At 46.8% G+C, this 25,961-nt stretch overlaps 1 protein-coding gene and 1 long non-coding RNA gene across 2 annotated transcripts; both read left to right on the plus strand.

Annotated features, from left to right (window-relative positions):
* Window positions 1–3,938: 3,938 nt before the first annotated feature.
* Window positions 3,939–21,722, plus strand: LOC132461207 (DDRGK domain-containing protein 1-like). Its single transcript, XM_060056266.1, has 8 exons — window positions 3,939–4,155; window positions 6,337–6,492; window positions 7,384–7,532; window positions 8,605–8,706; window positions 9,797–9,919; window positions 10,199–10,237; window positions 18,514–18,619; window positions 21,046–21,722. The coding sequence occupies exons 1-8, from the start codon at window positions 4,068–4,070 to the stop codon at window positions 21,204–21,206; spliced, it is 924 nt and encodes a 307-aa protein (XP_059912249.1). The 5' UTR covers window positions 3,939–4,067; the 3' UTR covers window positions 21,207–21,722.
* Window positions 4,164–5,267, plus strand: LOC132461208 (uncharacterized). Its single transcript, XR_009526545.1, has 2 exons — window positions 4,164–4,720; window positions 5,157–5,267. It is a non-coding gene; the product is annotated as an uncharacterized LOC132461208 (long non-coding RNA).
* Window positions 21,723–25,961: the final 4,239 nt, after the last annotated feature.

Here is a 25,961-nt window from a genome sequence, read left to right on the forward strand (position 1 = left end):
TATAAAACATATATACAACAATAAAACTATTTACAACAAACATTCATGTGACTATTTACAACAATTATTATAAAACTACTATATACAAAAACATAATGATCAATAATAATTTTTGTTGGTTTCTTTTTTTCGCGCTGTCCGGTTTAACTTCTGTTTACTAACAGGTCAGTTCAGCTGTCAGGGTTGCTAGGTGACAGGAGCAGCGCGTGGTCACGCAAGTGAAAGGGCGGTAACGGTTTGTTACGTAAACCAGAAATGCTCCGTAGGCTAGACCGTCCCATTTCTTCGGCCTTCGGAGTGTCCTTCGCGGTCTACGAAGGCCGCATCCTTCGAAGGACGCGGTCTACAAAGGATGCGTCCTATGAATTGGGACATAGATGTCTATGGGGTAACATACAGGACCAATTTGCTTCCGCGTTATGTGGCCAAGACACGTGACCTAGTCCGTGACGTACCGGATGCAGAGATCTTCTTCTTCTTCTAGTTTATTGGAGGATCATAGTTTTTCCCCATATACCGCCACCTACTGGACTACTACACAGGAGTTTGTGACAAGGACGTTGGCAAATGATACTTTAAATCATAAAAATAAATTCAAAGAAAAAACCAAACTAACAAAACAAAATAAACAAAATAAAACAAACTAACAAAAGAAATGAATAAATAAAAAAAAATATATATATATACTTAAGGTTAAATTCTTCTAATTAGGTTAGTATCTTTTAGCTAATTTATCAGCAATTTCATTGCCATATATTCCATGGTGGGCTGGAATCCAACAGAACTGAATAACTAAACCAAGGCTTATAATATTTAAAAGAAGATGCTTTACCTCTATCATCAAATCTTCACGTATTGAATTATCTGTTATAAAACTTAGTATCTACAACCCATCTAAGAGCGGTTATTATTGTGGCCATCTCGATTGAGTATACTGATAAAGTCACCCACTCTATATCCATATCCTTTTTCAAATTCTGGAATATATATGCCAATACCACATTGTCACCAACTTAGTATCTACAACCCATCTAAGAGCGGTTATTATTGTGGCCATCTCGATTGAGTATACTGATAAAGTCACCCACCCTATATCCATATCCTTTTTCAAATTCTGGAATATATATGCCAATACCACATTGACACCATTCTATTATAGCTGATAACCAAGGTACACACTGTAATACTATAATCAAGAGGACATACAGGCAGTTCAAATAAAAAGAGATAGAACTTTATTGATCTGGAAACTTCATAAATATGTAAGATTGCTCCATATAATACCATAGTAACATAGTAAACGTATGTAGGCCTAAAAAATTCAGTTCAATGTTATTGCTTAAGAAACAGATTCCTTCCAACTAACTATTTACGAAAAATGCAATCAATAATTTATATAAAAGTAAATGTTTACATATCGACCAGCAACGAAGTTGGAGTAGCCTACCCAAATAATGAATTGTAATACACCAACATTGTCAACTGTCATACATAGCTAACCATAACCCTGTCATACATAGCTAAACAAGCAAATGAAAATGAAATACCTACCAACGCAACTGAAATGTTAATATTAGACAATTAACAATATTATGAAAATTACGTAGGTCTCCCATAATCATTCAGGTAATCAATACGTCCGTGCCTGTTACAGCTATTTCAATGATATGTGTGTTATATATCCGTGTTCAACGCCATTCATGTTAAGTAAAAGGACAAATCTCAGACTTTGGAAGTTAATGGAGTTAATGGAAGTTCATTCGGAATTTAATTTAATTCGGAAGTTAAAGTGTAATTCCGGCGCAAATTGAACCCAGGATCTTTGTTTTGGCATTAAAACCCATCAAATAAGCCTCCCAGATACCTTTTTCATTGAAAATCAAGTATTATAGTTTGCCGGGCGCAATGTTTGGCGTCCATGTTGTTGACTTGGGGCATAGTGTTTCGCTTCTAAATCCGCATTTTTTAACCACTAAATAGCACCAAACCTCTGCAGTAGGTTTGTGTGGACTTCCTGTAAACAAACACGGACCTCCCGGTCAGTGTTGTGCCTGAACGCGTTCATTGAACGATAGTTCATGAACTCGTTCATATTTTCGGCGAACGTGAACTGAACGTACTGTATTACTGCCTGATGAACGTTACTGTGAACTCGTTCATTCTGGTGTCTGTGAACGGCACGCACACTCGGTTTAACTTCGTTATTTGTTTATCAAAACGGCGGATGCGCGCGCAGAATGAGAACATTTGTTTGACCGGTTGCCATGGTTTTCTTCGTGTGGTTAATTTGCAGTTGCGGTGTTGTCAGCTTACTGTTACCTTAAACTGCAATCAGAAAATGCGGTTATATGCTATAGACCCTATAGTGTCTGTGGTGTAAAGGCTGGGACGAATTAAAAAATATAAATACACTTTATGTTGAAAGTATAGACCGTCCCGATTCCCATTGAAACGAATGGCGCGGTGATTATTCTTCAAAACGAGATCTGTTAAATTGTGAAAAATGAATCAAACTGTAATCAGACAACACGGTTATATGCTATAGACCCTAGAGTGTCTGTGGTATAAAGGCTGAGACGAATTTCGAATTATAAATATGTCAAATCCATAACGTTAGCTCTCTGGCTCATAGCTCAGCGGACTAGAATACCTCCTAGAATCATTGCTTGTTGGCCGAAAACGGAAATGGGGGCTGTTTACGTTTGGTTGTAGTCTTTTCGCTCGGTTCTCCGACTCAACAGTAGGGCTAGAACCGAGCGAAAAGACTACAACCAAATTTGAACTACAACCAAACTAGTTCCCTTTCCGCTTCCGGCCAACGAGCAATGAGTCTTCCAACAGAAATCAATGGGATTTACAAAATGTGCTAAATGTACAATAAAACACGATAGAAACTATTTCGCTACGATGCTTGATTCAACCACTCTATTTCATCCTAGACAAATCACGAAGTGGGCTCGATGTTCAAAATACCGGAAAAAAATAATAGCTCACACAGCAACATATTGAAAAAAAGAACTATGAATTAGTTCATTTTTTGGAACTGTGAACTTAGTTCAAATCTTTGAATTATGAACGTTGAACTGAACTACTTCATTTTAAAATTTGTGAACTGAACTTTGAACTAGTTCACGTAGAAAGTGAACTATCCCAACACTGCCTGTGTCTTCCTTTTATGAAGACGCCTCCCATTAATACAACATATATAGTATGCTCGAGCGTTTTATTTGTACACACATAACGTGTGTGCGTTTTAAACCCGTTTTGATCCAGCTTTGCGTGCGGTCCCGTCCTTTGCCACTAGAAATCGCTGTTCAGTCGATTCCCATTTTACATTACACCTACCGTATATAAGTCACTATTCCTATAAAACATATATGATCCAATTACAAGCAGTCGCTGACTTCTTGTTTGTTCATTTATTTGAATTGTGACAAACTTCAAAGATACTATAAATACATTCATATTTATGAATGTAATTATAACTAGCCCTGTTTATAACTATGAATCATATCAATACATTTATAACTAGAATTAGCCCTGTTTATAACTATGAATAAATTTATAACTAGCCCTGTTTATAACTACACATACTATAAATACATTTATAACTATAACTAGCCCTGTTTATAACTACACATACTATAAATACATTTATAACTGGAAATAGCCCTGTTCATAACTATAAATACCCTTATAACCATAACTAGACCTGTTCATAACTATAAATACATATCTAACTATAAGTAGCCCTGTTTATAACTACAAATACTGTAAACGCATGTATAACTAGAACAAGCTTTGTATAACTATCAATACAGTTATAACTGGAACTAAGTTTAAAGCATTTAGAGTTATTTATAAAACTATAAAGTTATAATTGGATCCAAGCAGGCAGCCAGCAGGGGGCGGTGAGGAGCTGCTTCTTGCGCAACGGTACATCAAATTAAAAAAGAAGAAGACGCGACGCTGACGCCTTCTTCCGTCCGTATCTGTGCATGTTTATGATGTTTCTTGACGCCCTGTCTATCTCCTAACATTTCATAATCGATAATAACGACGGGACCATGGAGGTCGCGTTGTATTTGATCGCCGCCGCGGTCCTCTTCGTGCTGATCGTCCTCACGGCTGGAGTGCGCAGACGCGCTGAACCCGGTGAGGAGCGCTTCTTTTGTCTTATTTAACGTGTTTCTTTTTTTCTTCAAAACGTATTCATGGTGAGGTTGTCGCGGTTTGTTTGTCGCACTTTATGGTGCGTTCACATCACTGGAAATTATGTTAAAAAAACATTTTTTCGACGTCGGAAAGTTCGCGTGAACGCCACCTCATGACGCTGTTATGATTCTACTTCCGTTCGGCAACTCGGACCAAATTATGATAACAGAGTTGCCCAGTTGGGGACGTATGGTTTACTAGTGACGCGCATGAACATGGCGGAACATGAACGTTTTACTCAATATAAAAGAATCAACCATCATATCACATACTTTACTACTATGGATTGACGTTGTAACGTCTGTTGGCATGATTTTGCTCAGTTTTAAACGTTGTGTACTGGTGAACCAGCTCTAGATAAGGGCAAGTGTTGCCTTCCATATAGTGGCTATGCTGTATGTGTTTCTCATAAATAAAAGCAAAAGGATAGGTGGTGATGGGCATCAAGGAAATAAAGGCATGCAAACCTGAAACTGATCCTACTAAGTTCTGTTAAAGGCACCCAGTGCAACTTTATGTAAACATTAAATGAAAAATAAACATTCAATTTCTAGTCTTTTTTACACGTAGTAAGTTTCAATAACTCCATACCATTACATATCGACATTCAAGGAGCAAAGATGAGACGTTGTTGTGTGGTGAGAACTGATAGAAAATCGTAAACAACAACAATCGCCGGTGGGGAGAAGCCATTTTTCCATTGACTGGAAGCCTGCTTTATTTATCGTAGGTTACAAAAAATAAAGAAAATGGCGGCATTGTTGTTGTTATCGATTTTGTATCAGTTCTCACCACACAACGACGTCTCATCTTTGCTGCTTAAATGTCGGTATGTAATGGTATGGAGTTATTGAAACTTACTACGTGTAAAAAAGACTAGAAATTGAATGTTTATTTTTAAGCCTCGAAAGTTGCACTGGGTGCCTTTTAAGTTCTGACAGTTTTTTTTATCTTATAAAAAAAACATGCTGTGAAAACTTTAAGATTCCCAACCGGCTGTTTCCCCAGTGCACATGAACGATCGCTGTCGGGAACACGCGTAAAGGCCTGATTCCACGGCTGCGCCGTGGTCACCGCTGCTGATCGCTTCCCCTCTAATCAATGAGACCATTTCCACCGGGCGCGCCGCGGCGCTATCTTTCCGTCCAATTCTATTTTTGCCGCGAGCCGCTGCTAAACCGCGTCAATTTCGACAGAGCAGGTCGAGCCGGGCAGGAAGTGAAAAGTAAAAGCCATAGAGCATCCGGTCAATTTTCAAAATAAAATACAATACTCAGCTCATGTAACTTCACATCAACATTATTACGTCATGACCGGTGGCACCGGGTCAGCAGTCAATCAATCAAAGGGTCTCAGAGGGTCGGCAACATGGACGACGAGAGACTCATTGTCGAAGTTCAGCAACATGAAGTCATTTATGTACCAAATCATTCTTTTTATAAGGAAAATGTCAGAAAGGACAAAGCGTGGCATTTAATTGCAATAGTTTTGGGAGTGGAAGGTGAGTACATTAGGTTTAGGATTATTGCGTGATCTCGCGTGAATACGGCTGGCTCGCAAGGCAGCGCTACGCTGCCTTTACCCGCCCGGTAGGAATGGACGCAGGGCAGAGGACGCAGCCGTTCCGCGGCGCATACGCGTCCGGTGGAATCCCGGTGTAAGCGTGAGCGTCATCACTGGCGAGCCGTTTCGTTATCACCAGTGAACGCGCCTTCTGGTGCGTACACATTGCTGGAAATAGTGGCGAAGTCACGCCCCTTCCGGTAGAGCCCATGGGACCTATGAGATCGAAAATTATGATTGGGTTTCAATGGAGAGAAAGTAATTATCTTCTGGTCCCAGTCTTTATATGCCCCGGATTGCACATATGTTGTCTGTTGATTTAAATGATAAAATAGGACAAACTAAATGAGGATAGAATAAACTAATTTAATACGTATACAAGTAAAAAGATAAAAAATAAAATGATAGAATAGGATCAAATAAAATCATTTAATAAGATATAATACAAAACTAAAATGGGTCGTTGTAAAAGTGTAAGGGGGGGGAGGGCGATAGCTACGAGGTCAGAGGGCAACGCCGTCACCCTCTGACCCCGTGTAACCCTGTGTGTCTCCCCAGTGGACGGCGATGAGGCCTTAACGCCGGAGGGGGGCGAAGCCAGGGCCCCGCCCCCGCGAGCTGAGGAGCGCGCCGGAGCCCCACGCCGCCGCCGCCGCGACCTCAATGCCCGCGTGGCGGCGCAGCGCAGCGCCCAGAGAGAGCCCTCCGACAACGGTATGTCAGAGGTCAACCCGGAGGTCAGAGGTCAACTGGGAGGTTGAACCCTCCCCTCAAAGTTAAAGGGCCATCCCCCTCTCTATAGGGGGTGGCTGGTTTTACCTTTTACATCCCCTAGTTAGCTGGTTACCCTGTAGTTAGCTGGTTATCCCCTAGTTAGCTGGTTACCCCTTAGTTAGCTGGTTATCCTGTAGTTAGCTGGTTATCCTGTAGTTAGCTGGTTATCCTGTAGTTAGCTGGTTATCCTGTAGTTAGCTGGTTATCCCGTAGTTAGCTGATTATCCTGTAGTTAGCTAGTTACCCCATAGTTAGCTAGTTACCCCGTAGTTAGCTGGTTACCCCGTAGTTAGCTGGTTATCCTGTAGTTAGCTGGTTATCCCGTAGTTAGCTGGATATCCCGTAGTTAGCTGGTTATCCCGTAGTTAGCTGGTTACCCCTTAGTTAGGTAGTTATTTTACTTTTAACATTCATACTTTTTACATGCATAGCAGAATCTTTGGGTTGGGTTATGTTGCGCAGAGGTTGCCAAAAATGCAAACATGTTATATGCAATCTAACAACTGCATATAGACTTATGGCATGTAAAAGAGTGACAGTATTGCGAAGTGAATAAAAAAAATAAAAAAATAATAATAATTAAAATAAATAAATAATCTTTCTCTGCGGACCGGTACCAAATGACCCACGGACCGGTACCGGTCCGCGGACCGGGGGTTGGGGACCGCTGCCGTAGACAACAGAGATAGCTAGGGTAAGAAGCTCGACCATGCTTAGTACTGTGAGTAGTGCCAGAACGTACAAACACACAATAGGCCTCTGGCTCCTTATCTGATGGATTAGCAGGCGTGTGACCTTTGTTTAAGTTGGATCCCTCTTCTGATTGGTCAGAGGAGGTCCCTGAAGGAGGGGGAGGAGCCATCGGGGGGGGGGAGAGCGACCAGGAGGAGGAGCAGCAGAACCTCCAAGCCACCGGGAAAGTGGGAGCCAAGAAGCAACGCAAACTGGAGGAGAAGCAAGCGAAGAGAGCCCAGAGAGAGGTGGGCCAATCAGAGACAGGCCCAGAGAGAGGTGGGCCAATCAGAGACAGGCCCAGAGAGAGGTAGGCCAATCAGAGACAGGCCCAGAGAGAGGTGGGCCAATCAGAGACTAGAGGCCCAGAGAGAGGTGGGCCAATCAGAGACAGGCCCAGAGAGAGGTGGGCCAATCAGAGACAGGCCCAGAGAGAGGGGGGGCAATCAGAGACTAGAGGCCCAGAGAGAGGTAGGCCAATCAGAGACTAGAGGCCCAGAGAGAGGTGGGCCAATCAGAGACTAGAGGCCCAGAGAGAGGTGGGCCAATCAGAGACTAGAGGCCCAGAGAGAGGTGGGCCAATCAGAGACAGGCTCAGAGAGAGAGGTGGGCCAATCAGAGACAGGCTCAGAGAGAGGCTCAGAGAGAGCGTGGCCAATCAGAGGGAGGCTCAGAGAGAGGTGGGCCAATCAGAGAGAGGTGGGCCAATCAGAGGGAGGCTCAGAGAGAGGTAGGCCAATCAGAGACGGGCCCAGAGAGAGGTGGGCCAATCAGAGACTAGAGGCCCAGAGAGAGGTGGGCCAATCAGAGACAGACCCAGAGAGAGGTGGGCCAATCAGAGAGAGGCCTAGAGAGAGGTGGGCCAATCAGAGGGAGGCTCAGAGAGAGGTGGCCCAATCAGAGGGAGGCTCAGATGGAGGCTCAGAGAGAGGTGGGCCAATCAGAGTGAGGCTCAGAGAGTGGTGGGCCAATCAGAGACAGACCCAGAGAGAGGTGGGCCAATCAGAGAGAGGCCTAGAGAGAGGTGGGCCAATCAGAGGGAGGATCAGAGAGAGGTGGCCCAATCAGAGGGAGGCTCAGATGGAGGCTCAGAGAGAGGTGGGCCAATCAGAGGGAGGCTCAGAGAGAGGTAGGCCAATCAGAGACAGGCCCAGAGAGAGGTGGGCCAATCAGAGACTAGAGGCCCAGAGAGAGGCCCAGAGAGAGGCCCAGAGAGAGGTGGGCCAATCAGAGACAGGCCCAGAGAGAGGTGGGCCAATCAGAGGGAGGCTCAGAGAGAGGTGGGCCAATCAGAGAGCTGATCTCCTCCTCTGGTTCCAGGCCGAGCTGGGGGAGCGGGAGGAGAGGAGGAAGCTGCAGGAGCTGAGAGACCAGGAGCGACGCAAGGAGGAGGAGCGGGAACGGCTGTCGGAGCAGAAGGAGGTAAAGGAGGAGGAGGAGTTAAAGGAGGAGGAGGAGGAGTTAAAGGAGGAGGAGGAGTTAAAGGAGGCAGAGTTAAAGGAGGAGGGGGAGGAGTTAAAGGAGGAGGAGTTAAAGGAGGAGGAGGAGTTAAAGGAGGAGGAGTTAAAGGAGGAGCAGGAGTTAAAGGAGGAGGAGTTAAAGGAGGAGGAGGAGGAGTTAAAGGAGGAGGAGGAGGAGTTAAAGGAGGCAGAGTTAAAGGAGGAGGGGGAGGAGTTAAAGGAGGAGGAGTTAAAGGAGGAGGAGGAGTTAAAGGAGGAGTAGGAGTTAAAGGGGGAGGAGTTAAAGGAGGAGGAGTTAAAGGAGGAGGAGGAGGAGTTAAAGGAGGAGGAGCGGGAACGGCTGTCGGAGCAGAAGGAGGTAAAGGAGAAGGAGTTAAAGTAGGAGGGGTTAAAGGAGGAGGAGCGGGAACGGCTGTCGGAGCAGAAGGAGTTAAAGGAGGAGGAGGTGTTAAAGGAGGAGGTGGAGTTAAAGGAGGAGGTGGAGTTAAAGGAGGAGGAGGAGGAGTTAAAGGAGGAGGAGGAGGAGTTAAAGGAGGAGGAGGGGTTAAAGGAGACGGGGGAGGAGTTAAAGGAGGTGGGGTTAAAGGAGGAGTTAAAGGATGAGGAGTTAAAGGAGGAGGAGGAGGAGTTAAAGGAGGAGGAGGAGCGGAAACGGCTGTCGGAGCAGAAGGAGGTAAAGGAGGAGGAGGAGTTAAAGAAGGAGGAGTTAAAGGAGGAGGAGGAGTTAAAGGAGGAGGAGGAGTTAAAGGAGGTGGAGGAGGAGAAGGTAAAGGAGGAGGAGGAGGAGTTAAAGGAGGAGGAGGAGGGGGTAAAGGAGGAGTAGAAGGTGGTTAAGGAGGAGGTAAAGTTGGAGGTGAAGGAGGTATAGGAGGAGGAGGTAAAGGTGGAGCAGAGGGAGGTGAATGAGGAGGTAAAGGTGGAGGAGGTAGTATAGGAGGAGCAGAAGGAGGTAACGGTGGAGGAGAAGAAGGCTCCACGCGATGCTGAGAGCTGTTGCTAAGTGCCACTCAAGTTTGACCCCCCCCCCCCCCCCCCCTTCGTCTTCTCATCAGGAGGAAGAGGAGCACCGTCTGAGGGAGGAGGAAAGGAAGAGGGAGGAGGAGGAGTACCTCAAGCTGAAGGCCTCCTTCATCGTTGAGGAGCAAGGGGAGGCGGAGCCTCTCAGCGAGGACCAGGTACGACTCCGGTTCAGAACACACAATCCACGTCTTACACTTAACCAAGCCTAACCTGGTTTGGCCGACCGTGGTTTGGCCGAACGTGGTTTGGCCGAACGTGGTTTGGCCGAACGTGGTTTGGTCGAACGTTGTTTGGCAGTAGCTCAACGTGGTTTGGCCGAACCACGATTGGTCGAATCACATTTGGTCAAACCTGGTTTGTTAAAGTGGTTCACACGCGTATTGGGGTGTGGGGGATCAGCATCCACGTAACGATGTTTGGTTTCTCTGTTACAGTCACGCAACCTGCTGCAAGAGTTCATCCAATATATAGAGGTGAGCTCTCACACACACACACACACACACACACATCTTAAGTAGCTGTGTGTGGGCCTATATGTGTTGTTTACTGTGTTTACAGTGGGCTTTTAGCCTAAATAAAAATTACTGGTATTGATTTAGTCAAACTTATACCTTATACCGTGTAGTGTGTGTGTGTGTGTGTGTGTGTGTGTGTGTGTGTGTGTGTGTGTGTGTGTGTGTGTGTGTGTGTGTGTGTGTGTGTGTGTGTGTGTGTGTGTGTGTGTGTGTGTGTGTGTGTGTGTGTGTGTGTGTGTGTGTGCGTGTGTTGAGAATTAGACCTACGCTCTCTGTCCATGGTGCTGAAACAGTGTCGAAATGAAGTGAAACGTTGTCACTTTGCTCTCCAATATTCATCATGAACGTGATATGTAGGCCTATGTTGTATTTTGGAGAGAGAGTGAGAGAGCGAGAGAGAGCGAGAGCGCGAGCGAGGTATAAAACTCTTTATATGCAGGCCTATTCGGCATATTGAACCGTCGGCCTAATGCGCCTCCTTTTTGAAAGGTCGGAAAAACTGACCAATGGGTTCCGTTTTCGGAACATTGAACCGTCGGCATATTGGCATTTCGATCTAATGGGAAATATTTCGGACCATTGAGACGTCGGATCAATGTGTTGTCGGAATTACAGGCAGGCCCCGATCAGCAGAGATATAGTCCGCCAAGACGTTGAGGTTGCTTAGCAACCAGAGACGCTGTCCATGCAAGTGAATGGAGCGTTCCCTCTTGTCATAACTATCAAACCAAACATCCTTCACATTCACCGAGCGAACATTATGAAAGTAAAATGCACATTTCTCGCAAAAAATGTTTACATCAACGCATTTAATGGCGTAACTATGTTACTATTTCCACCTTGAATAAACAAAGATGTCCGCCATATGCTTCTGTGCAAGTGTCACTACTCTCTGCCAGTGACGTCGGGTCAAGCTCCACGCTGATTGGCTATCACGGCTAGGCCCCGACCGATATTGATTTTTGAGTGCCGATGCCGATTATTTTCAGAATTTTCCAAAAAAAAAAAATTGATACCTTATATACCTATATTTTTTGTTGCCATGGCTGCGCGCACGGACGCTGCGGCTCGGAGCTCTCTACCCCAGTGCTTTTTTATTATTATTATTATTATTGTTGAATGTGTGGCTTTTGTGTGTGTGAAATAACATGTGTGAGTGGGTTAAGACTTGCATACACCTGTGCAGAGTTGATGAACATTATATTTGCGTCAAATCGACATTACACCGGACTTTTTCTCTATTTACTATTTTGTATCTTTTTAGTATTTTGGTAGTCATGGCGATGGCGGAGCGCACGGACGCTGCGGCTCGGAGCTCTCTACCTCAGTGTTTTACATATACCAGTGCAGATTTGATGAACATCGGATTTGCGTGTCAAATCGACAATACACCGGATTTTCAGCAGTCTCACAACATACCGCCAGACATAGCCAGACCACCGTGCTCTGCCTGGACTGTTGTCGGGCCTGGGAGGCGACGCAGACGGCGTAGGGAACGGAAGCAGAAACGGGGATGCAGAGCGGGTCTACTAGTTAGGCTGAGGAAACAGCCCTTGAGACCGGCTCTGCCGAGCATCTTCTTGAGCAACGCCAGATCCATGGTCAACAAAACAGACGAATTGGAGTTATTGATGGCGGAGAATCGGCACACTCGGGACTGTTGCGTGACGATAATCACGGAAACTTGGCTTCACTCTTTCGTTCCGGACGCAGCAGTACAGCTGACTAGTCGCACCATGCACCGCTTTGACAGAACCAGCAGCTCTCTTAAGAAAAAGGGAGGAGGTTTGTGTATTTACATTCATCAAGGCTGGTGTATGGACAGCAGAGTTATAAACACCCACTGCTCTCCCGAACTGGAGACAATGACTGTTCTGTGCAGACCGTTTTATCTTCCAAGAGAACTAACAGTGGTACTAGTTACTGCTGTATATGTCCCCCCGGATGCCAACGTCAGCACGGCTGTCTCCCAGCTCCACGAATTGATAAGCAGACAACAGAAGGCTCATCTTGAGGGAGCTTTTATTGTTGCTGGGGATTTTAATCAGGCCTGTCTAAAGAGTGTGCTTCCCAAGTTTGTGCAGTATGTCCAGGGTCCCACCAGAGGTAAAAACACATTAGATCGGCTTTACTCAAATCTTAAGAAAGCATACAGGACAATACCCCTCCCCCACCTGGGCAGGTCGGATCATATTTCCCTGCTCAGTGTCCCAGCTTACATACCCCTCAGGAGGAGAATAAAACCAGCCAAAAGAATTGTACAAATCTGGCCCGAGGGAGCACTCAGCCAGCTACAGGACTGCTTTTACCACACCGAATGGGCTGTTTTTGATCAACTGGAGCTAAATGACCGCACTGAGTCTGTTTTGTTTTATATTAAGACCTGCACGGACAATGTTACAGTGAACAAACAAATCACAGTTTTCAATAATCTGAAACCATGGATGACAGCTGAGGTGAGGACACTGCTGAAAGCCCGAGACTTAGCCTTCAAGGCTGGCGACCAGGACCAGTACAGGATGGCAAGAGCAAACCTGAGGAGAGGGATCAAAGCAGCCAAAGTGGACTACAAGAGGAAGGTGGAGAACCATCTGGCTGACAACAACCCGAGGAAAGTGTGGCAGGGTCTACAACACCTGACGAACTACAAGGGCACCCCTTCGGATGCAGTAACTGCCAACACTTCGCTGGTGGAAGAACTGAATAACTTTTTCACCCGTTTTGAAGTTCAAAAACCCCACCTTGCTCCTGCTCCTCCTCCTCCTCTGTCCTCCCAGCCCCTGAGCACCCACCAGCTTGAGCTGCAGGAACATCAGGTGAGAAGAGTCCTGAAGGCCGTAAACCCACACAAGGCAGCAGGACCAGACGGAGTACTGGGAAAAGTACTGAAGGCCTGCGCGGACCAACTGTCAGGGGTCCTAACAAAGATATTCAACACCTCTCTGGAACAGGCTATGGTCCCACCCTGCCTCAAAGCAGCCACCATTGTCCCAGTTCCAAAGAAATCCACCATAGGCAGCCTAAATGACTATAGACCAGTGGCACTAACATCTGTCGTCATGAAGTGCTTCGAGAAGCTCGTCCTCCCCCACCTTAAGTCCTGCATCCCTCAAAACTTTGACCAGCATCAGTTTGCTTATAAAGCAAACAGGTCGACAGCTGATGCAATCGCCACTGTCCACCACACTGCAGCAAGTCACCTGGAAAAACAGGGGAATTATGTCAGGATGCTTTTTGTTGACTTTAGTTCGGCGTTTAACACAATCTTGCCGAACATTCTCATCAGGAAGCTGACTGACCTGGATTTCCCTGCCCCAACCTGTAAATGGATTTACAGCTTCCTGACGGACCGTCCACAGACAGTGAGGATGGGGACACAAACATCTTCCACCCTGACACTCAGCACGGGCTCCCCTCAGGGCTGTGTGCTGAGCCCCTTCCTGTATTCTCTTTACACGCATGACTGCGTCCCCGCCCATCACTCCAATGTCATCGTCAAATTTGCGGATGACACTACAGTGATGGGTCTCATCTCCAACGGTGACGAGACAGCATACAGGGAGGAAGTCCAGAGGCTCACAGCCTGGTGTTCAGCTAATAACCTTTTGCTGAACGCCAGCAAAACCAAGGAGATGATATTTGACTGGAGCGCGACGAGAGGTGACCTCACCCCACTCCAGATAGACGGGGTCTGCGTGGAGAAGGTCTCCTCCTTCAAGTTTCTGGGGATGCAGGTCAGTAAGGACCTAACCTGGCACACCAACACGGTTGCGGTGGTCGGAAAAGCTCAGCAGAGGCTATTTTTTCTAAGACTGCTGAGGAAATGCCAGGTGGGGACAAAGCTGCTGCAGACCTTTTACCACTCTGCTGTTGAAAGTGTACTGGTGTATGGCATTACGGTGTGGTACGCAAACTGCACAGCCAAAGACAGGAAAACCCTGCAGGGGGTTATTAAGACGGCAGGAAAAATCATCGGCTGCCCCCTGCCCTCCCTGGAGAACATTGCCACCTCCCGGGGGCTGAATAGGGCAAAAAGAATTATGAGTGACCCATCACACCCCGGCCATGGCTTCTTCCAACTCCTCCCTTCGGGTAGGAGATACAGGTCCCTTGGGAGCCGGACAAACAGGCTGAGGAATACCTTCTACCCCTGGGCAATTCGTCTACTTAACGCCTGACCATGACGTCATCAGGAATCTCAGCTCCTCCCCTTACTCTGCCTGGCCCGCCCAGAGACGTTGGCCCGCCAATGAGACTCGACCGTGCGAGCGCCACATGTGTGTGTGTGAATACACACACTGTAACGCAAGTGTTTCTTGTCGGTTCTTTGACGTGTCTTGTATTTCCACAACGAGACTGTCGTGGGGGTTATCTAAGCCATGGTTGAGAAGGAATTGGGGGAAAGGAACTTTGGTTTGACTCGCTGAAGTACATGAACTGCGACATGCCGCCGGTTGCCGCGAGGCACCATCGCCCGGCAGCGGGCAGCCGGCAGCGGGCAGCCGGCCGCAGGCAGCGCGCGGTTCAGTCGACTTCAGGTTGATGTGAAAGTGGAAGAACCAGAGACGTCGCAGAACCCGACAAAGTCGTTTGTGATTCATAATATCGTCTGGAGGCGCACACAATATGTTATATGATATAGATATCTATGTATTATATGATATTATTTAGATATAGAGCTCCAGGACTGTAACGCAAGTGTTGTACACTTCCTTGTTATTTGGATAACCGTTCTTGGTGTGATGGCGCATAACACGTCGGACTCTCGTCTCTGGTATTTCTACAACGAGACTCGTGTTGGGGGTTATCTCAGCCAAGGTTGAGAATGAATTGGGGGGAAGGAACTTTGGCTTTGACTCCCTCAAGAACATGAACCACGACAAGGAGGAGAAAGGGATCTTTGCCGGGCAGCGCTTATGCACCTCCGCCTCCGGCGGTGGTCCCTCAGCGGGGCTCAAGCGGGAGACATTCGCCGCCAACAATCCCTTTCTCCTCCATGTCGTGGTTCATGTTCTTGAGGGAGTCAAAGCCAAAGTTCCTTCCCCCCAATTCATTCTCAACCTTGGCTGAGATAACCCCCAATACGAGTCTCGTTGTAGAAATACCAGATACGAGAGTCCGACGTGTTATGCGCCATCACACCAACAGCAGAACGGTTATCCAAATAACAAGGAAGTGTACAACACTTGGGTTACAGTCCTGGAGCTCTATATCTAAATAATATCATCTATATCATATAACATATTGTGCGCACCTCCAGACGATATTATGAATCACAAACGACTTTGTCGGGTTCTGCGACGTCTCTGGTTCTTCCACTTTCACATCAACCTGAAGTCGACTGAACCGCGCGCTGCCTGCTGCCCGCTGCCGGGCGATGGTGCCTCGCGGCAACCGGCGGCATGTCGCAGTTCATGTACTTCAGCGAGTCAAACCAAAGTTCCTTTCCCCCAATTCCTTCTCAACCATGGCTCAGATAACCCCCACGTCAGTCTCGTTGTGGAAATACAAGACACGTCAAAGAACCGACAAGAAACACTTGCGTTACAGTGTGTGTATTCACATTGATGTGGACGTTGAAGAACCAGGAACGTCGGAGAACCCAACGCGGTCGTTTGAGATTCATAATATCGGCTCACACAGCTTTTGGCCGTGATAATATATATTATATGATATAGATATCTGTGTAGGCTATATGATAATATTTAGATATAGAGCTCCAGGACTCCCGTGTGTTCTAGAATATTTACAGAACACGGCTAAAGGCTGTGTGCGCCTCGCCATTGCGATACATCCACTGTAAACAGAGCGCATGGTGGCTGCAAGCTGCTCAGGGCCACACCCCCACCCTCCTCCTTGACACGCCCACCGAAACAGCGCATTTGGGGGAAGCTCAATGTGCGACTGGCTCGGAGTGGCTGTAACTCTGCACCACGGCTGAATTTAGGGAACGACTTTGAATACTGTGTTAGTTGCCCACTAATACCTTTATTAAAGAATACATAAAATAGCAATGTCATGGGACCTTTAAACACTTTTGACGAATATGTGAATTGAATGCAGAACCTTTGAGTGTTTTAGAATACATTTACAGTCAAAAATTAGTGTAATGTAAAATGTAAAATAAATAACTAACTCCCAATGTGCTGTGCTCGTGAGCAGTGACTAACACGTGCGTGCTGAGCAGTATGGTCTCACCGTTAGAGTCTACAGTAGAACAAATTAACATGGCCTGGGACCTAAAGAAAAACAGGCACAACATGCTCAAACAACGCGTCTTGTGTACATTGGTGAGGTGAGCGCGCAGCTGCCTGAGCGAGCGTGCTTTCATGTTGTACGGTAAAATTCAATCTCCTCTTTTTTACTCCAGCTAAAGTTGTTAGTTAGCAAGGCGAGTAGGAGCGCAATCTGCAGGATACTTAGTGCAATAACATAAAAAAAATAAATAAAAAAATAATCGGTTGTAATCTGCGTCTTTTTGGCCGATGCCGATTATTTTCAAAAAGGCTATAATCGGCTGATTAAATCGGCAGGCCGATGAATCGGTCGGGCCCTAATCACAGCTAAGCATCACGCGTTGGAGCGTTGAAAGTTAGATTTTTTGAACTCCGGGCGTTGGTGCGTTGGGCACGTTACAGCGTTTACGTGCGTAATTACGTGCGTCTGCCGCGTCTAACGCCCCTAACGCGTCGCTTCAACGCGTGTAACGCGTCTACGCGCCTATACCAATGGTTCCCTATGCAAAAATGCCGATTTTCGACGCCCCAAACGCGAGTGACGCGTTTGGTGTGGCCGTTGCATTAAGCCCCTTCAGGGCGAAGCAAGGCCCTCCACTTGGCGTCAGCGTCCTGTTCGCCCACATTATGCCTTACTTAAATAAGCCATCACACAGACACAAAGAAAACTCTTCAAACACCCAAAAAAATTAACACATTTCTCCACAGGAAACTATTCAAAAGAGCTCGTAAGTGCGCCCCTTCCGGCTCGGAAAATTTGAATGGGAGGCAATGGAGAGAAAGGAATTATTTTCTGATCCCAGTCATTCAATGCCTTGGATTACACATGTTTTATGTGCATTTAAATTATAATTTCTCATGCAAAGAAAACCAAAATTTATCGCAAGGAGGTTTGATACTGTTAGGTTTTGTGTGAGGCCTCTTTGGGAATTACAGCTCTTCGTTGCTCTCGACGCGAATGATGCATTTTCATGAATTCCCTCCCCCCATGAAAATTGGTCTTGAACCGCCCAGGGGCGGTTCAAGACCATGGGAGGGGCCAGACCCGGGCCAGTTGTTTTGTTGGAGGGTGAAATTGAACCCGGGATGCAAAATCTTTAGTTTAATACTGTAACGGCATTCAAAAACACAATATACAATAATTGGCTTTTTCACGTCACAGTATTTATTTGAGTAGCGTAGTATTAAGTGTTTCCTTCAGTTACAGCAATTGTCAATATTATACATTTGAAATGTTTCATTGGTTAAAGCAATCGTCAATATTACAACCTTTTGGGTTTCCTTCACTGACATCAAACCACTCAGTATCATACATCCCCAACATCAATAAAGTCAAAATTATATATTATAAATCTCAAGTTCCACCTTGTGCGTCAGTGCCACACCATCGCAAGCAATCGACCCACCGGCCGGACGGAGGTAAAAATAAAAATAAAAATATTTGAAGGAGGGGCCACTGGGGGGTACGAGTTCAGTTTTATGGGGGCACTGGCCCCGGCTGGCCACCCCCCAGAACCGCCCCTGCATACGTCAGCACCACTCTGGTACAGACATGGCGATCTCTCTGCTCCACTTCACTGCTCTTTCCCAAGGGGAGGATAACAGCATCTAAAGAGGTGAAACCATTATAAGTCGGGGCATGTGGAGAGTTCCAGTAATGCCGATGGGGAGATTGTCGGTCTTGTCCACGCCAGTCGCAGGGAGCGTGACGGCACATACGAGACGTGTAGTCTTTCTCATTGTGTTTTCTCTACAGCCTTTAACTGAACGATTGCACCATAAATGGTCAAACTCTTGACATGTTTTGACTTTATTTTCCCTACGATAACAATTCTGTGGGGATGACATCTCTCCGTTTGAGATGATTTAGAAACCGTTTTTTGGATTTAGTTTCTAACGTGAACGTGGTTTGGTCGAACGTGATTTGGTCGAACGTGGTTTGGTCGAACGTGGTTTGGTCGAACGTGGTTTGGCCTCAGCTCGCTTTTTTCCCGGCAGGACTCCAAGGTGGTTCTCCTTGAAGACCTGGCGTCACACTTCGGGATGCGAACCCAGGACGCCATCGCCAGACTGCAAGACCTTCTCGCTGAAGGCTCCCTCACAGGTGTGTTGAAGCTCCGCCTACTTCCTGTGTTTTAGTGACATCACAAGTGGGCGTGTCTGTCTGTCTCTTTTGATTTTAATTGATTAAAAGGGCTGATGTCGTGGCACCAGGTGAGTGAGTGAAACTCTGCCTACTTCCTGTTTTTTTAGGAACATCACAAGTGGGCATACGGCCATCGTACGTCTGGGTGGACACGCCCACTTGTGACGCATAAAAGGGCGGAGTTTCAAAAGGCTGATCACACTAACACCTGGTGGTAGAAACGGGGCCCTTAAACTCAGATCACTTATTTGAAGCTCCGCCTCTTCCTGTGTTTTAATGACATCACAAGTGGGTGTGCCAAACTAGAAGTACGCTGGATGGATTAGCAACGTTTGCTACAGTAAACTGGGTGGACTGATTTATCCAGCTTACGTTTAGGTGGACACGGCTTGTAACGGCTAATCACACTCAACTTGTGGTCCAATCAGGGCCCTTATATTCAACCCAGGGTCTTTGTTTTGGCATGGAAACCCATCAAATAAGCCCTCCAGATACCTTTTTCATTGAAAATCTAGTATTAGAGTTTGCCCGGCGCAATGTTTGGCTTCCCGAACGCGTTGTCGCCAAAGTTTTGCGGCGCAGTAAATCAAGTTTTGCGGCGCAGCAAAGGTTTTGCGGCGCAGCAAAGGTTTTGCGGCGCAGCAAAGGTTTTGCGGCGCAGCAAAGGTTTTGCGGCGCCGCAAAGGTTTTGCGGCGCCGCAAAGGTTTTGCGGCGCCGCAAAGGTTTTGCGGCGCAGCAAAGGTTTTGCGGCGCAGCCGCAGTTTTGCAGCGCGGGAAGTTTCGTGGCACCTGGGGGGCGGGGTGAAAGCCGGCAAGTTTTGCCCGCGGTGCTTCTGAATTCATTCACAACCATGGCCGACATTACGAGCATTGCATGTCTTTACCTGTTGTGGAAGAGGGAGAGACGTCGGAATGCCCGTCGTTTATGGGTTCATGAGATCATTCGGAGCCTGGAAGGCTGGTGCTGCCTGGCACCCAACTGGGTTTTGTTTGGGGTTGTTGTTCTATTCCTTTAGCATACTCATAGTTTAGTTGAACTGTAAACACAACTACACTACAGAATGCTGATTTGTGGGTTTTTTCGAGTTACTAAATAAATGTAACAGTAGTGAACTCTAGGTCACTCCAAGGGAGTAACACTGATTGGCTGTTATGGCATGTCACTCAGTGGCAACGCTGTTGAACGCTGATTGGCTGTCATCACGCGTTTGCTGCCGAAAAGTTGAAATATTTCAACTCGAGCAGCATTTGTCGCGCCGCAAACGCTGCAAATCAAATTTTGCCGCGCCACAAATCTAATTTTGCTGCCGGCTTTCTCGCCAGCAAGTGGTGCGGCAGCAAACCCGCAACGCGTCTCTACATTCACTTTGAATGGGATCGTGCTGCGCGGCAACTTTTTGCATCTTTTGGTGTGAACGCAGGGTTAGACTCACCTGGCGGTCCAATCAGTAGGGATGGGCGATATGGCCTAAAATTCATATTGCGATATACATGCAACCTATTGCGATAACGATATATATCACGATATTTAAATCATAAATAATAGAACCATTTCAGAACAGGTTACATAGACTCTAAGGAAAGCTAAACTGCTAAATGTATATCGTTTTGAGAACATTTATTGTGCAAAACTAATCATACAACATAATGTTGTAGCTGCAGAGACTTTAAAAAAGAAAAAAATCTTCTGTGTAATGACGTATACTTCCCTTAATGAAATAAAAATTGGTGGTGTCTTGTTAATAAAGAAACGGATACTGTGAATTAGGGAAATACGTCCAGTATTAGGCATGGCTATTTTAAATAAAGAAAAATCTTCCAAGTGTGTGCACAGATACTTGCTATTAAAACATAAAACAATAAGTGGAAAATGAACGCATATAATTTTGAAATGAACATGAAATGAGAGCAATCACCAGCTCCTCCGTTTCGCTTTCAGCCATATTTACTTAGATGACGATGATGCGTTGAAGCCGGTTGGAGCTCATGGCTCTTTAAATTCCGCGGGTCGCGGACGATGCGTTGCAGCCGGTTGCAGCTCGTGGCTCTTTAAATTCCGCGGGTCGCGGACGATGCGTTGCAGCCGGTTGCAGCTCGTGGCTCTTTAAATTTCGCGTGTCGCGGATGATGCGATGCAGCTGGTTGCAGCTCGTGGCTCTTTTTAAAATTCGCGGGTCGCGGACGATGCGTTGCAGACGGTTGCAGCTCGTGGCTCTTTATATTTCGCGAGTCATGGATAGATCGCGTCAAACATACATTATCGCGATAGAGCAATATAACTAAAATCTCTATCGTAGGTCATTTTTTATCGTTTATATCGTATATCGTTTATATCGCGCATTCCTAGACCCATAACATGTTTTTAAATGTCCCCGCCCCCCAGGTGTGATTGACGACCGGGGGAAGTTCATCTCCATCAGCCCGGAGGAGCTGAGTGCAGTGGCACGCTTCATCCAGCAGAGGGGGCGCGTCTCCATCGCCGAGCTCGCCCAGGCCAGCAACTCCCTCATCAACCTCACGCCCGTGCTCCGCAACCAGGCCTGACCGCCGCCACAAGATGGCCGCCGTGGTCACAATATGGCCCGTGGGTCGCTAATTCGCAAGATGGAGGCGACTGCTTCATCACTCTTGTGATTAAGGGCTCGGAGGAAGCGGACATTTTTTTGAGGAAGTGGTCATCTTGTGTGGTCGCTTCCTCACTCACAAGATGGCCGCCGCATCGCTCGCTGACAAGATGGCCGTCTCCTCGCAAAATGGCCACCTCCTAGCTTACTCACAAAATGGCCGCGGTGGCCTCCTCCCCAGGTGATAGCTAGGCCGAGGGCCGCCGTTCACTCTTGAAACTCATCCAGTATCCGAGCTGTCAATCATCAGACCACCGGACCTGCCAAGCTGTTTGTACGTTTTATTTGATTTGTTGACAACATTTTCAGATTACCAACTGGAGTTCTGCCGTTAATTGGATTTGTCATTTTAAAACTGATTGAGGTAACAAACGAAACGGCGTCCGATGTGTGAAGATGATGAAATCAATAAACACGATTGCACATTAAATAAAGAGTTCTGTGTAACAAGGTTTCATTTCTCAGCAGGGTTGGAAGTTTAGTGACTGACGACCAACAGATACATTGGTCTGACTTCCATGAAGACCCCAACATGGATTTGACCCTAACATTTTACCATTTTACCTAAAAATCTCCTTTGTTACGTTGGTTTCAGTCCCCTCTAATCAATTCTTTAGTCCTAGTCCTGGTCCTAGTCCTAGTCCTGGTCTAATCCTGGTCCTGGTCTAGTCTTGGCTCTGGTCTACAGTCTAGTCCTGGTCCTGGTCTAGTCCTGGTCCTGGTCTAGTCCTGGTCTACAGTCTAGTCCTGGTCCTGGTCTAGTCCTGGTCTAGTCCTGGTCCTGATCTAGTCCTGGTCCTGGTCTAGTCCTGGTCCTGATCTAGTCCTGGTCTAGTCCTAGTCCTGGTCCTGGTCTAGGTCCTGATCTAGTCCTGATCTAGTCCTGGTCCTGGTTCTAGTCCTGGTCCTGATCTAGTCCTGGTCCTGGTCCTTCTCCGGGGCAGCCCTCCTGGTCAGCTCCCAGATGGAGGTCGCCCCTCGGTCCTGAGAGGAGAACATCAACATCAGGGGTCGACAACAGAAGATCTGTGTCTCATCATGTAGATGATGAGACACCGAGAGGAGGGGTGGGCGCCAAGGCAAAGGGAACAAGAACCGGTTCACTTGAAGAACCGGGTTCAGCTGAGGACCACGTCCCACTTCGAACCGGGTTTTCCAAGGTGACATATTAGACCACCAGGTGTGAGTGAGGTTAGCCGTTTCGAGCCGTTTTGAAAATTGCCCTCTTCTGACATCACAAGTTGGCGTGTCCACCTGCACGTATGACGCACCAGTTCATTTGTAGAACCGGTTCACTTGGAGATGACAGAACCGGTTCATTTTGAGATGACAGAACCGGTTCCCTTGTGAACCGGTTCCCCTGTGAATCGGTTCATTTTGAGATGACAGAACCGGTTCCCTTGTGAACCGGTTCATTTGGAGATGACAGAACCAGTTCCCTTGTGAACCGGTTCATTCGGAGATGACAGAACCGGTTCCCTTGTGAACCGGTTCATTCAGAGATGACAGAACCGGTTCCCTGGGGTTTAGTGGAGGCGGAGCCGGGGCCCTGGGGGGGCGGGGCCTCCCACGGGGGCCGGGCAAAGCTCCGCACGCGGCTCCGGAACTGACACAGCTGGAGCCCATCAGGAGCCCCTCCTCCTGATGGGCGACGACAAGATGGGTAGGGCTTAATTAACAGGTGAGGCTTGATAAACTAAAGGCTTAATTAGCAGGTGAGGTTCAATAAACTAAAGGCTTAATTAACAGGTGAGCCTTAATAAACTAAAGGCTTAATTAACAGGTGAGGCTTAATTAACTAAAGGCTTAATTAACAGGTGAGGCTTTGTATGGCGACTATCAAACCACTTATTTAGTCACCGAGAGGCTAGATCGGGAAAATATGTTTTTGCCAGACGCGCTGCTTGTTCCAAGAATCACTTAAGAATGGGTACTGCGTTTTGTTGGTTTTATTAGAGATAGTATAGTAGCATAGTCCTAAAGTGATCGGTGCTAAAGTGCGTTAAATGTTAATAGATTGTGCGGTCAGCAAAGTTGGACTTCCCCCGTCCACCCCCTCTCATCTCAAACATTTCATTCAAGCCACCCGCGCGTGAACAGCTGACTTTTACCACTGATCCTGACTGACGTAGCCCCAACACCACATGACCTGTCAGTCTGCCTATACCTGTCACCAACATTCCGGCCCCTAATTATTACATGTTATTACACAGTAGTACTAATTACCAACGCATAAATTCATAATAGAAAAACAATACAATTCCAATTTTCTTTTTTTTCTATTTTTCACATTTTTTTGTCTTTTCTTTTGCGATTTTTTGTGCGCAAGGAGAGAGTTCATAGTTCATATGGCCATTGCAGGTCTTCATCCTTCTTGAACCGAACCCGCCCCAAAGTAAAGTCAATCCAAAGTCCCGAAAAAAGGTCATGTCAGGCAAAAGTCAATATAATCCAAATCCATGGAAAAGAAGGGAAGCCTTCACGACTCCGTCGACTCCTGAAGAAGGCAGATCTTTGTCACAGGTCTGCAGAGAAGGCTGGTGCGGGTCTTGATCCGGACCTGTCGCACCAGTCCGTTCCTGTCTGGCATTGTCTCTGTAATCCTCCCAATGATCCAGGAATTGTGAGGTGCAGAATCGTCCATTATGATCACTATGTCACCGGGGACAAAGTTCCTCTTGATCTTTGTCCATTTCTGTCGTTCCTGTAGTTGTGGCAGATACTCTTTAATCCACCTTTTCCAGAACAGGTCCGAAATGTATTGCACCTACTTCCATCTCCGGCGTGCATAGTTGTCCTCCTTGAGAAACAGACCAGGTGGTAAGCTGGGCTTGACTTTAAGCAGCAGAAGATGATTAGGTGTTAAAGCCTCCAAGTCATTCGGATCTCTGGATTCCTTCGTGAGAGGTCTACTGTTGAGAATTGACTCCACCTCACAGAGTACTGTATTGAGTCCCTCCTCATCCAGACTTTGGGTCCTCAAAGTGGAATTGAGAATCTTCCTGATGGAACGTATTAACCTCTCCCATGCTCCGCCGTGATGTGATCCAGTGGGAGGGTTAAACGTCCACTTGATTCCTTTCAATGAGAGCACATCATTGATCTTCTCCAGATTCCATCCTTCAACAGCTCTTCTCAGCTCACGCTCTGCACCAATGAAATTAGTGCCATTATCAGAACGCAGCTCTTTGATTTGTCCTCTTCTTGTGATGAAGCGCCTTAAAGCATTGATGAACGAATCTGTGTCCAAAGATGAGGCAACTTCAATGTGTACAGCTCTTATTGTCAAACATGTGAAGATAACTCCATATCTTTTCACAAGACTCCGGCCACGCTTGATGTCAAATGGTCCAAAATAGTCAACTCCGACTGAACGGAGGTTCTCCAGTCAAAACTCTGTCACTAGGCAAGTCTGCCATTTGTTGCTGACCTGCAGCTCCGTGCAGCCGACGACAGATGACACATCTGGAAATGATCTGCCTTATGGCAACGCCTGCAGCAGGAATCCAGTACTGCTGACGCAGCCTTGACAGCATATGGTTCCTACCGCCATGGCCCACCTCTCGATGTATCTGGCGTAAGATGAGGTCTGAGATGTGGAGATCCCTTGCTATTATGGCTGGATGTTTAGACTCTTCGGGCATGGCAGCCTTACTAAGTCGGCCTCCGACTCTCAACACACCTTCTTCCAGTATCGGATTGAGTCTGTAAATGTGACTGTTCCCTTTCACACACTCTCCCTTTTGGAGGCAAGATAACTCTTCAGAGAACTTTCTTCTTTGACAGATCTTGATTATCTCCAGTTCAGCTCCTTTGATCTCCTCCAATGAGAGGCAAATCTCCTTGTCAAGAACATCTTTGTGTTTAGTTAGGTTCAATGCTGGCTGAGAATCACATGCAGTGACTTCTCTCCTCTTCCTGTTGTTCCAAAGTAAGGTTCTGAGTCTCAAGATCCATGCCATCACTCTCGTGAGACGTTTCCAAGATGAGCTGCGGTTGATCAGTCTCAGCACAGCATCCTCCTCTTGTTCCACAGAGACAACGGCAGCCGACACCTTGACCTCTGGGTCCCCAGGTGGAAGTTCTCCCAAGTTGTCTGGGTTAACAGGCCAAGTCTCCTCTTCCTGCATGAGAAATGAAGGTCCAGATATCCATGTCTCATTCTTGAGGAACAGCTCCGCTCTCATGCCTCTGGAGGCAAGATCTGCAGGGTTGTGTGCGGTACTCACATACCTCCACTGTGATGCTTCAGACATTTTGAGGATCTCTGTAACTCTGTTCGCTACGAAGATGCGAAACCTTGATGTTTGGTTCTTGATGTATTTCAGCACCGATGTACTGTCTGACCAGAAAACGCTGTCTTGCAGCTGCAGTCTCAACTCCTTCCTCCATAGCGTGTCCATGCGAGCTGCCACCACAGCCGCAATCAACTCCATACGTGGGATCGTCACAGGCTTTAAAGGTGTCACCCTGGATTTTCCCATTATGAAGGCAACGTGGATCTGAGAACAGTCATTGTGCAACAGCAGGTAGGTGACGGTACCGTATCCCTCCTCACTTGCATCAGCAAAGTGATGCAACTGGGCGCTGGTTGCTTCTCCAAAGTTGGGCGGTTTTAAACATCATCCAACGCTGAAGCCCTCCAACAGGTGTAACTCCTTGAGCCAGTTGACCC

Source organism: Gadus macrocephalus, chromosome 7, assembly GCF_031168955.1.
Source record: "Gadus macrocephalus chromosome 7, ASM3116895v1".
In the NCBI taxonomy this organism is placed as follows: Eukaryota; Metazoa; Chordata; class Actinopteri; order Gadiformes; family Gadidae; genus Gadus; species Gadus macrocephalus.

Bases quoted from the DNA above. Each gene is read 5' to 3' on its own strand.
- LOC132461207 (XM_060056266.1), top strand. From the start codon at position 4,068: ATGGAGGTCGCGTTGTATTTGATCGCCGCCGCGGTCCTCTTCGTGCTG. The intron at 9,920-10,198 runs GTACGACTCCGG...TCTCTGTTACAG, and splicing joins AGCCTCTCAGCGAGGACCAG to TCACGCAACCTGCTGCAAGA. The intron at 10,238-18,513 runs GTGAGCTCTCAC...TTTTCCCGGCAG, and splicing joins AGTTCATCCAATATATAGAG to GACTCCAAGGTGGTTCTCCT.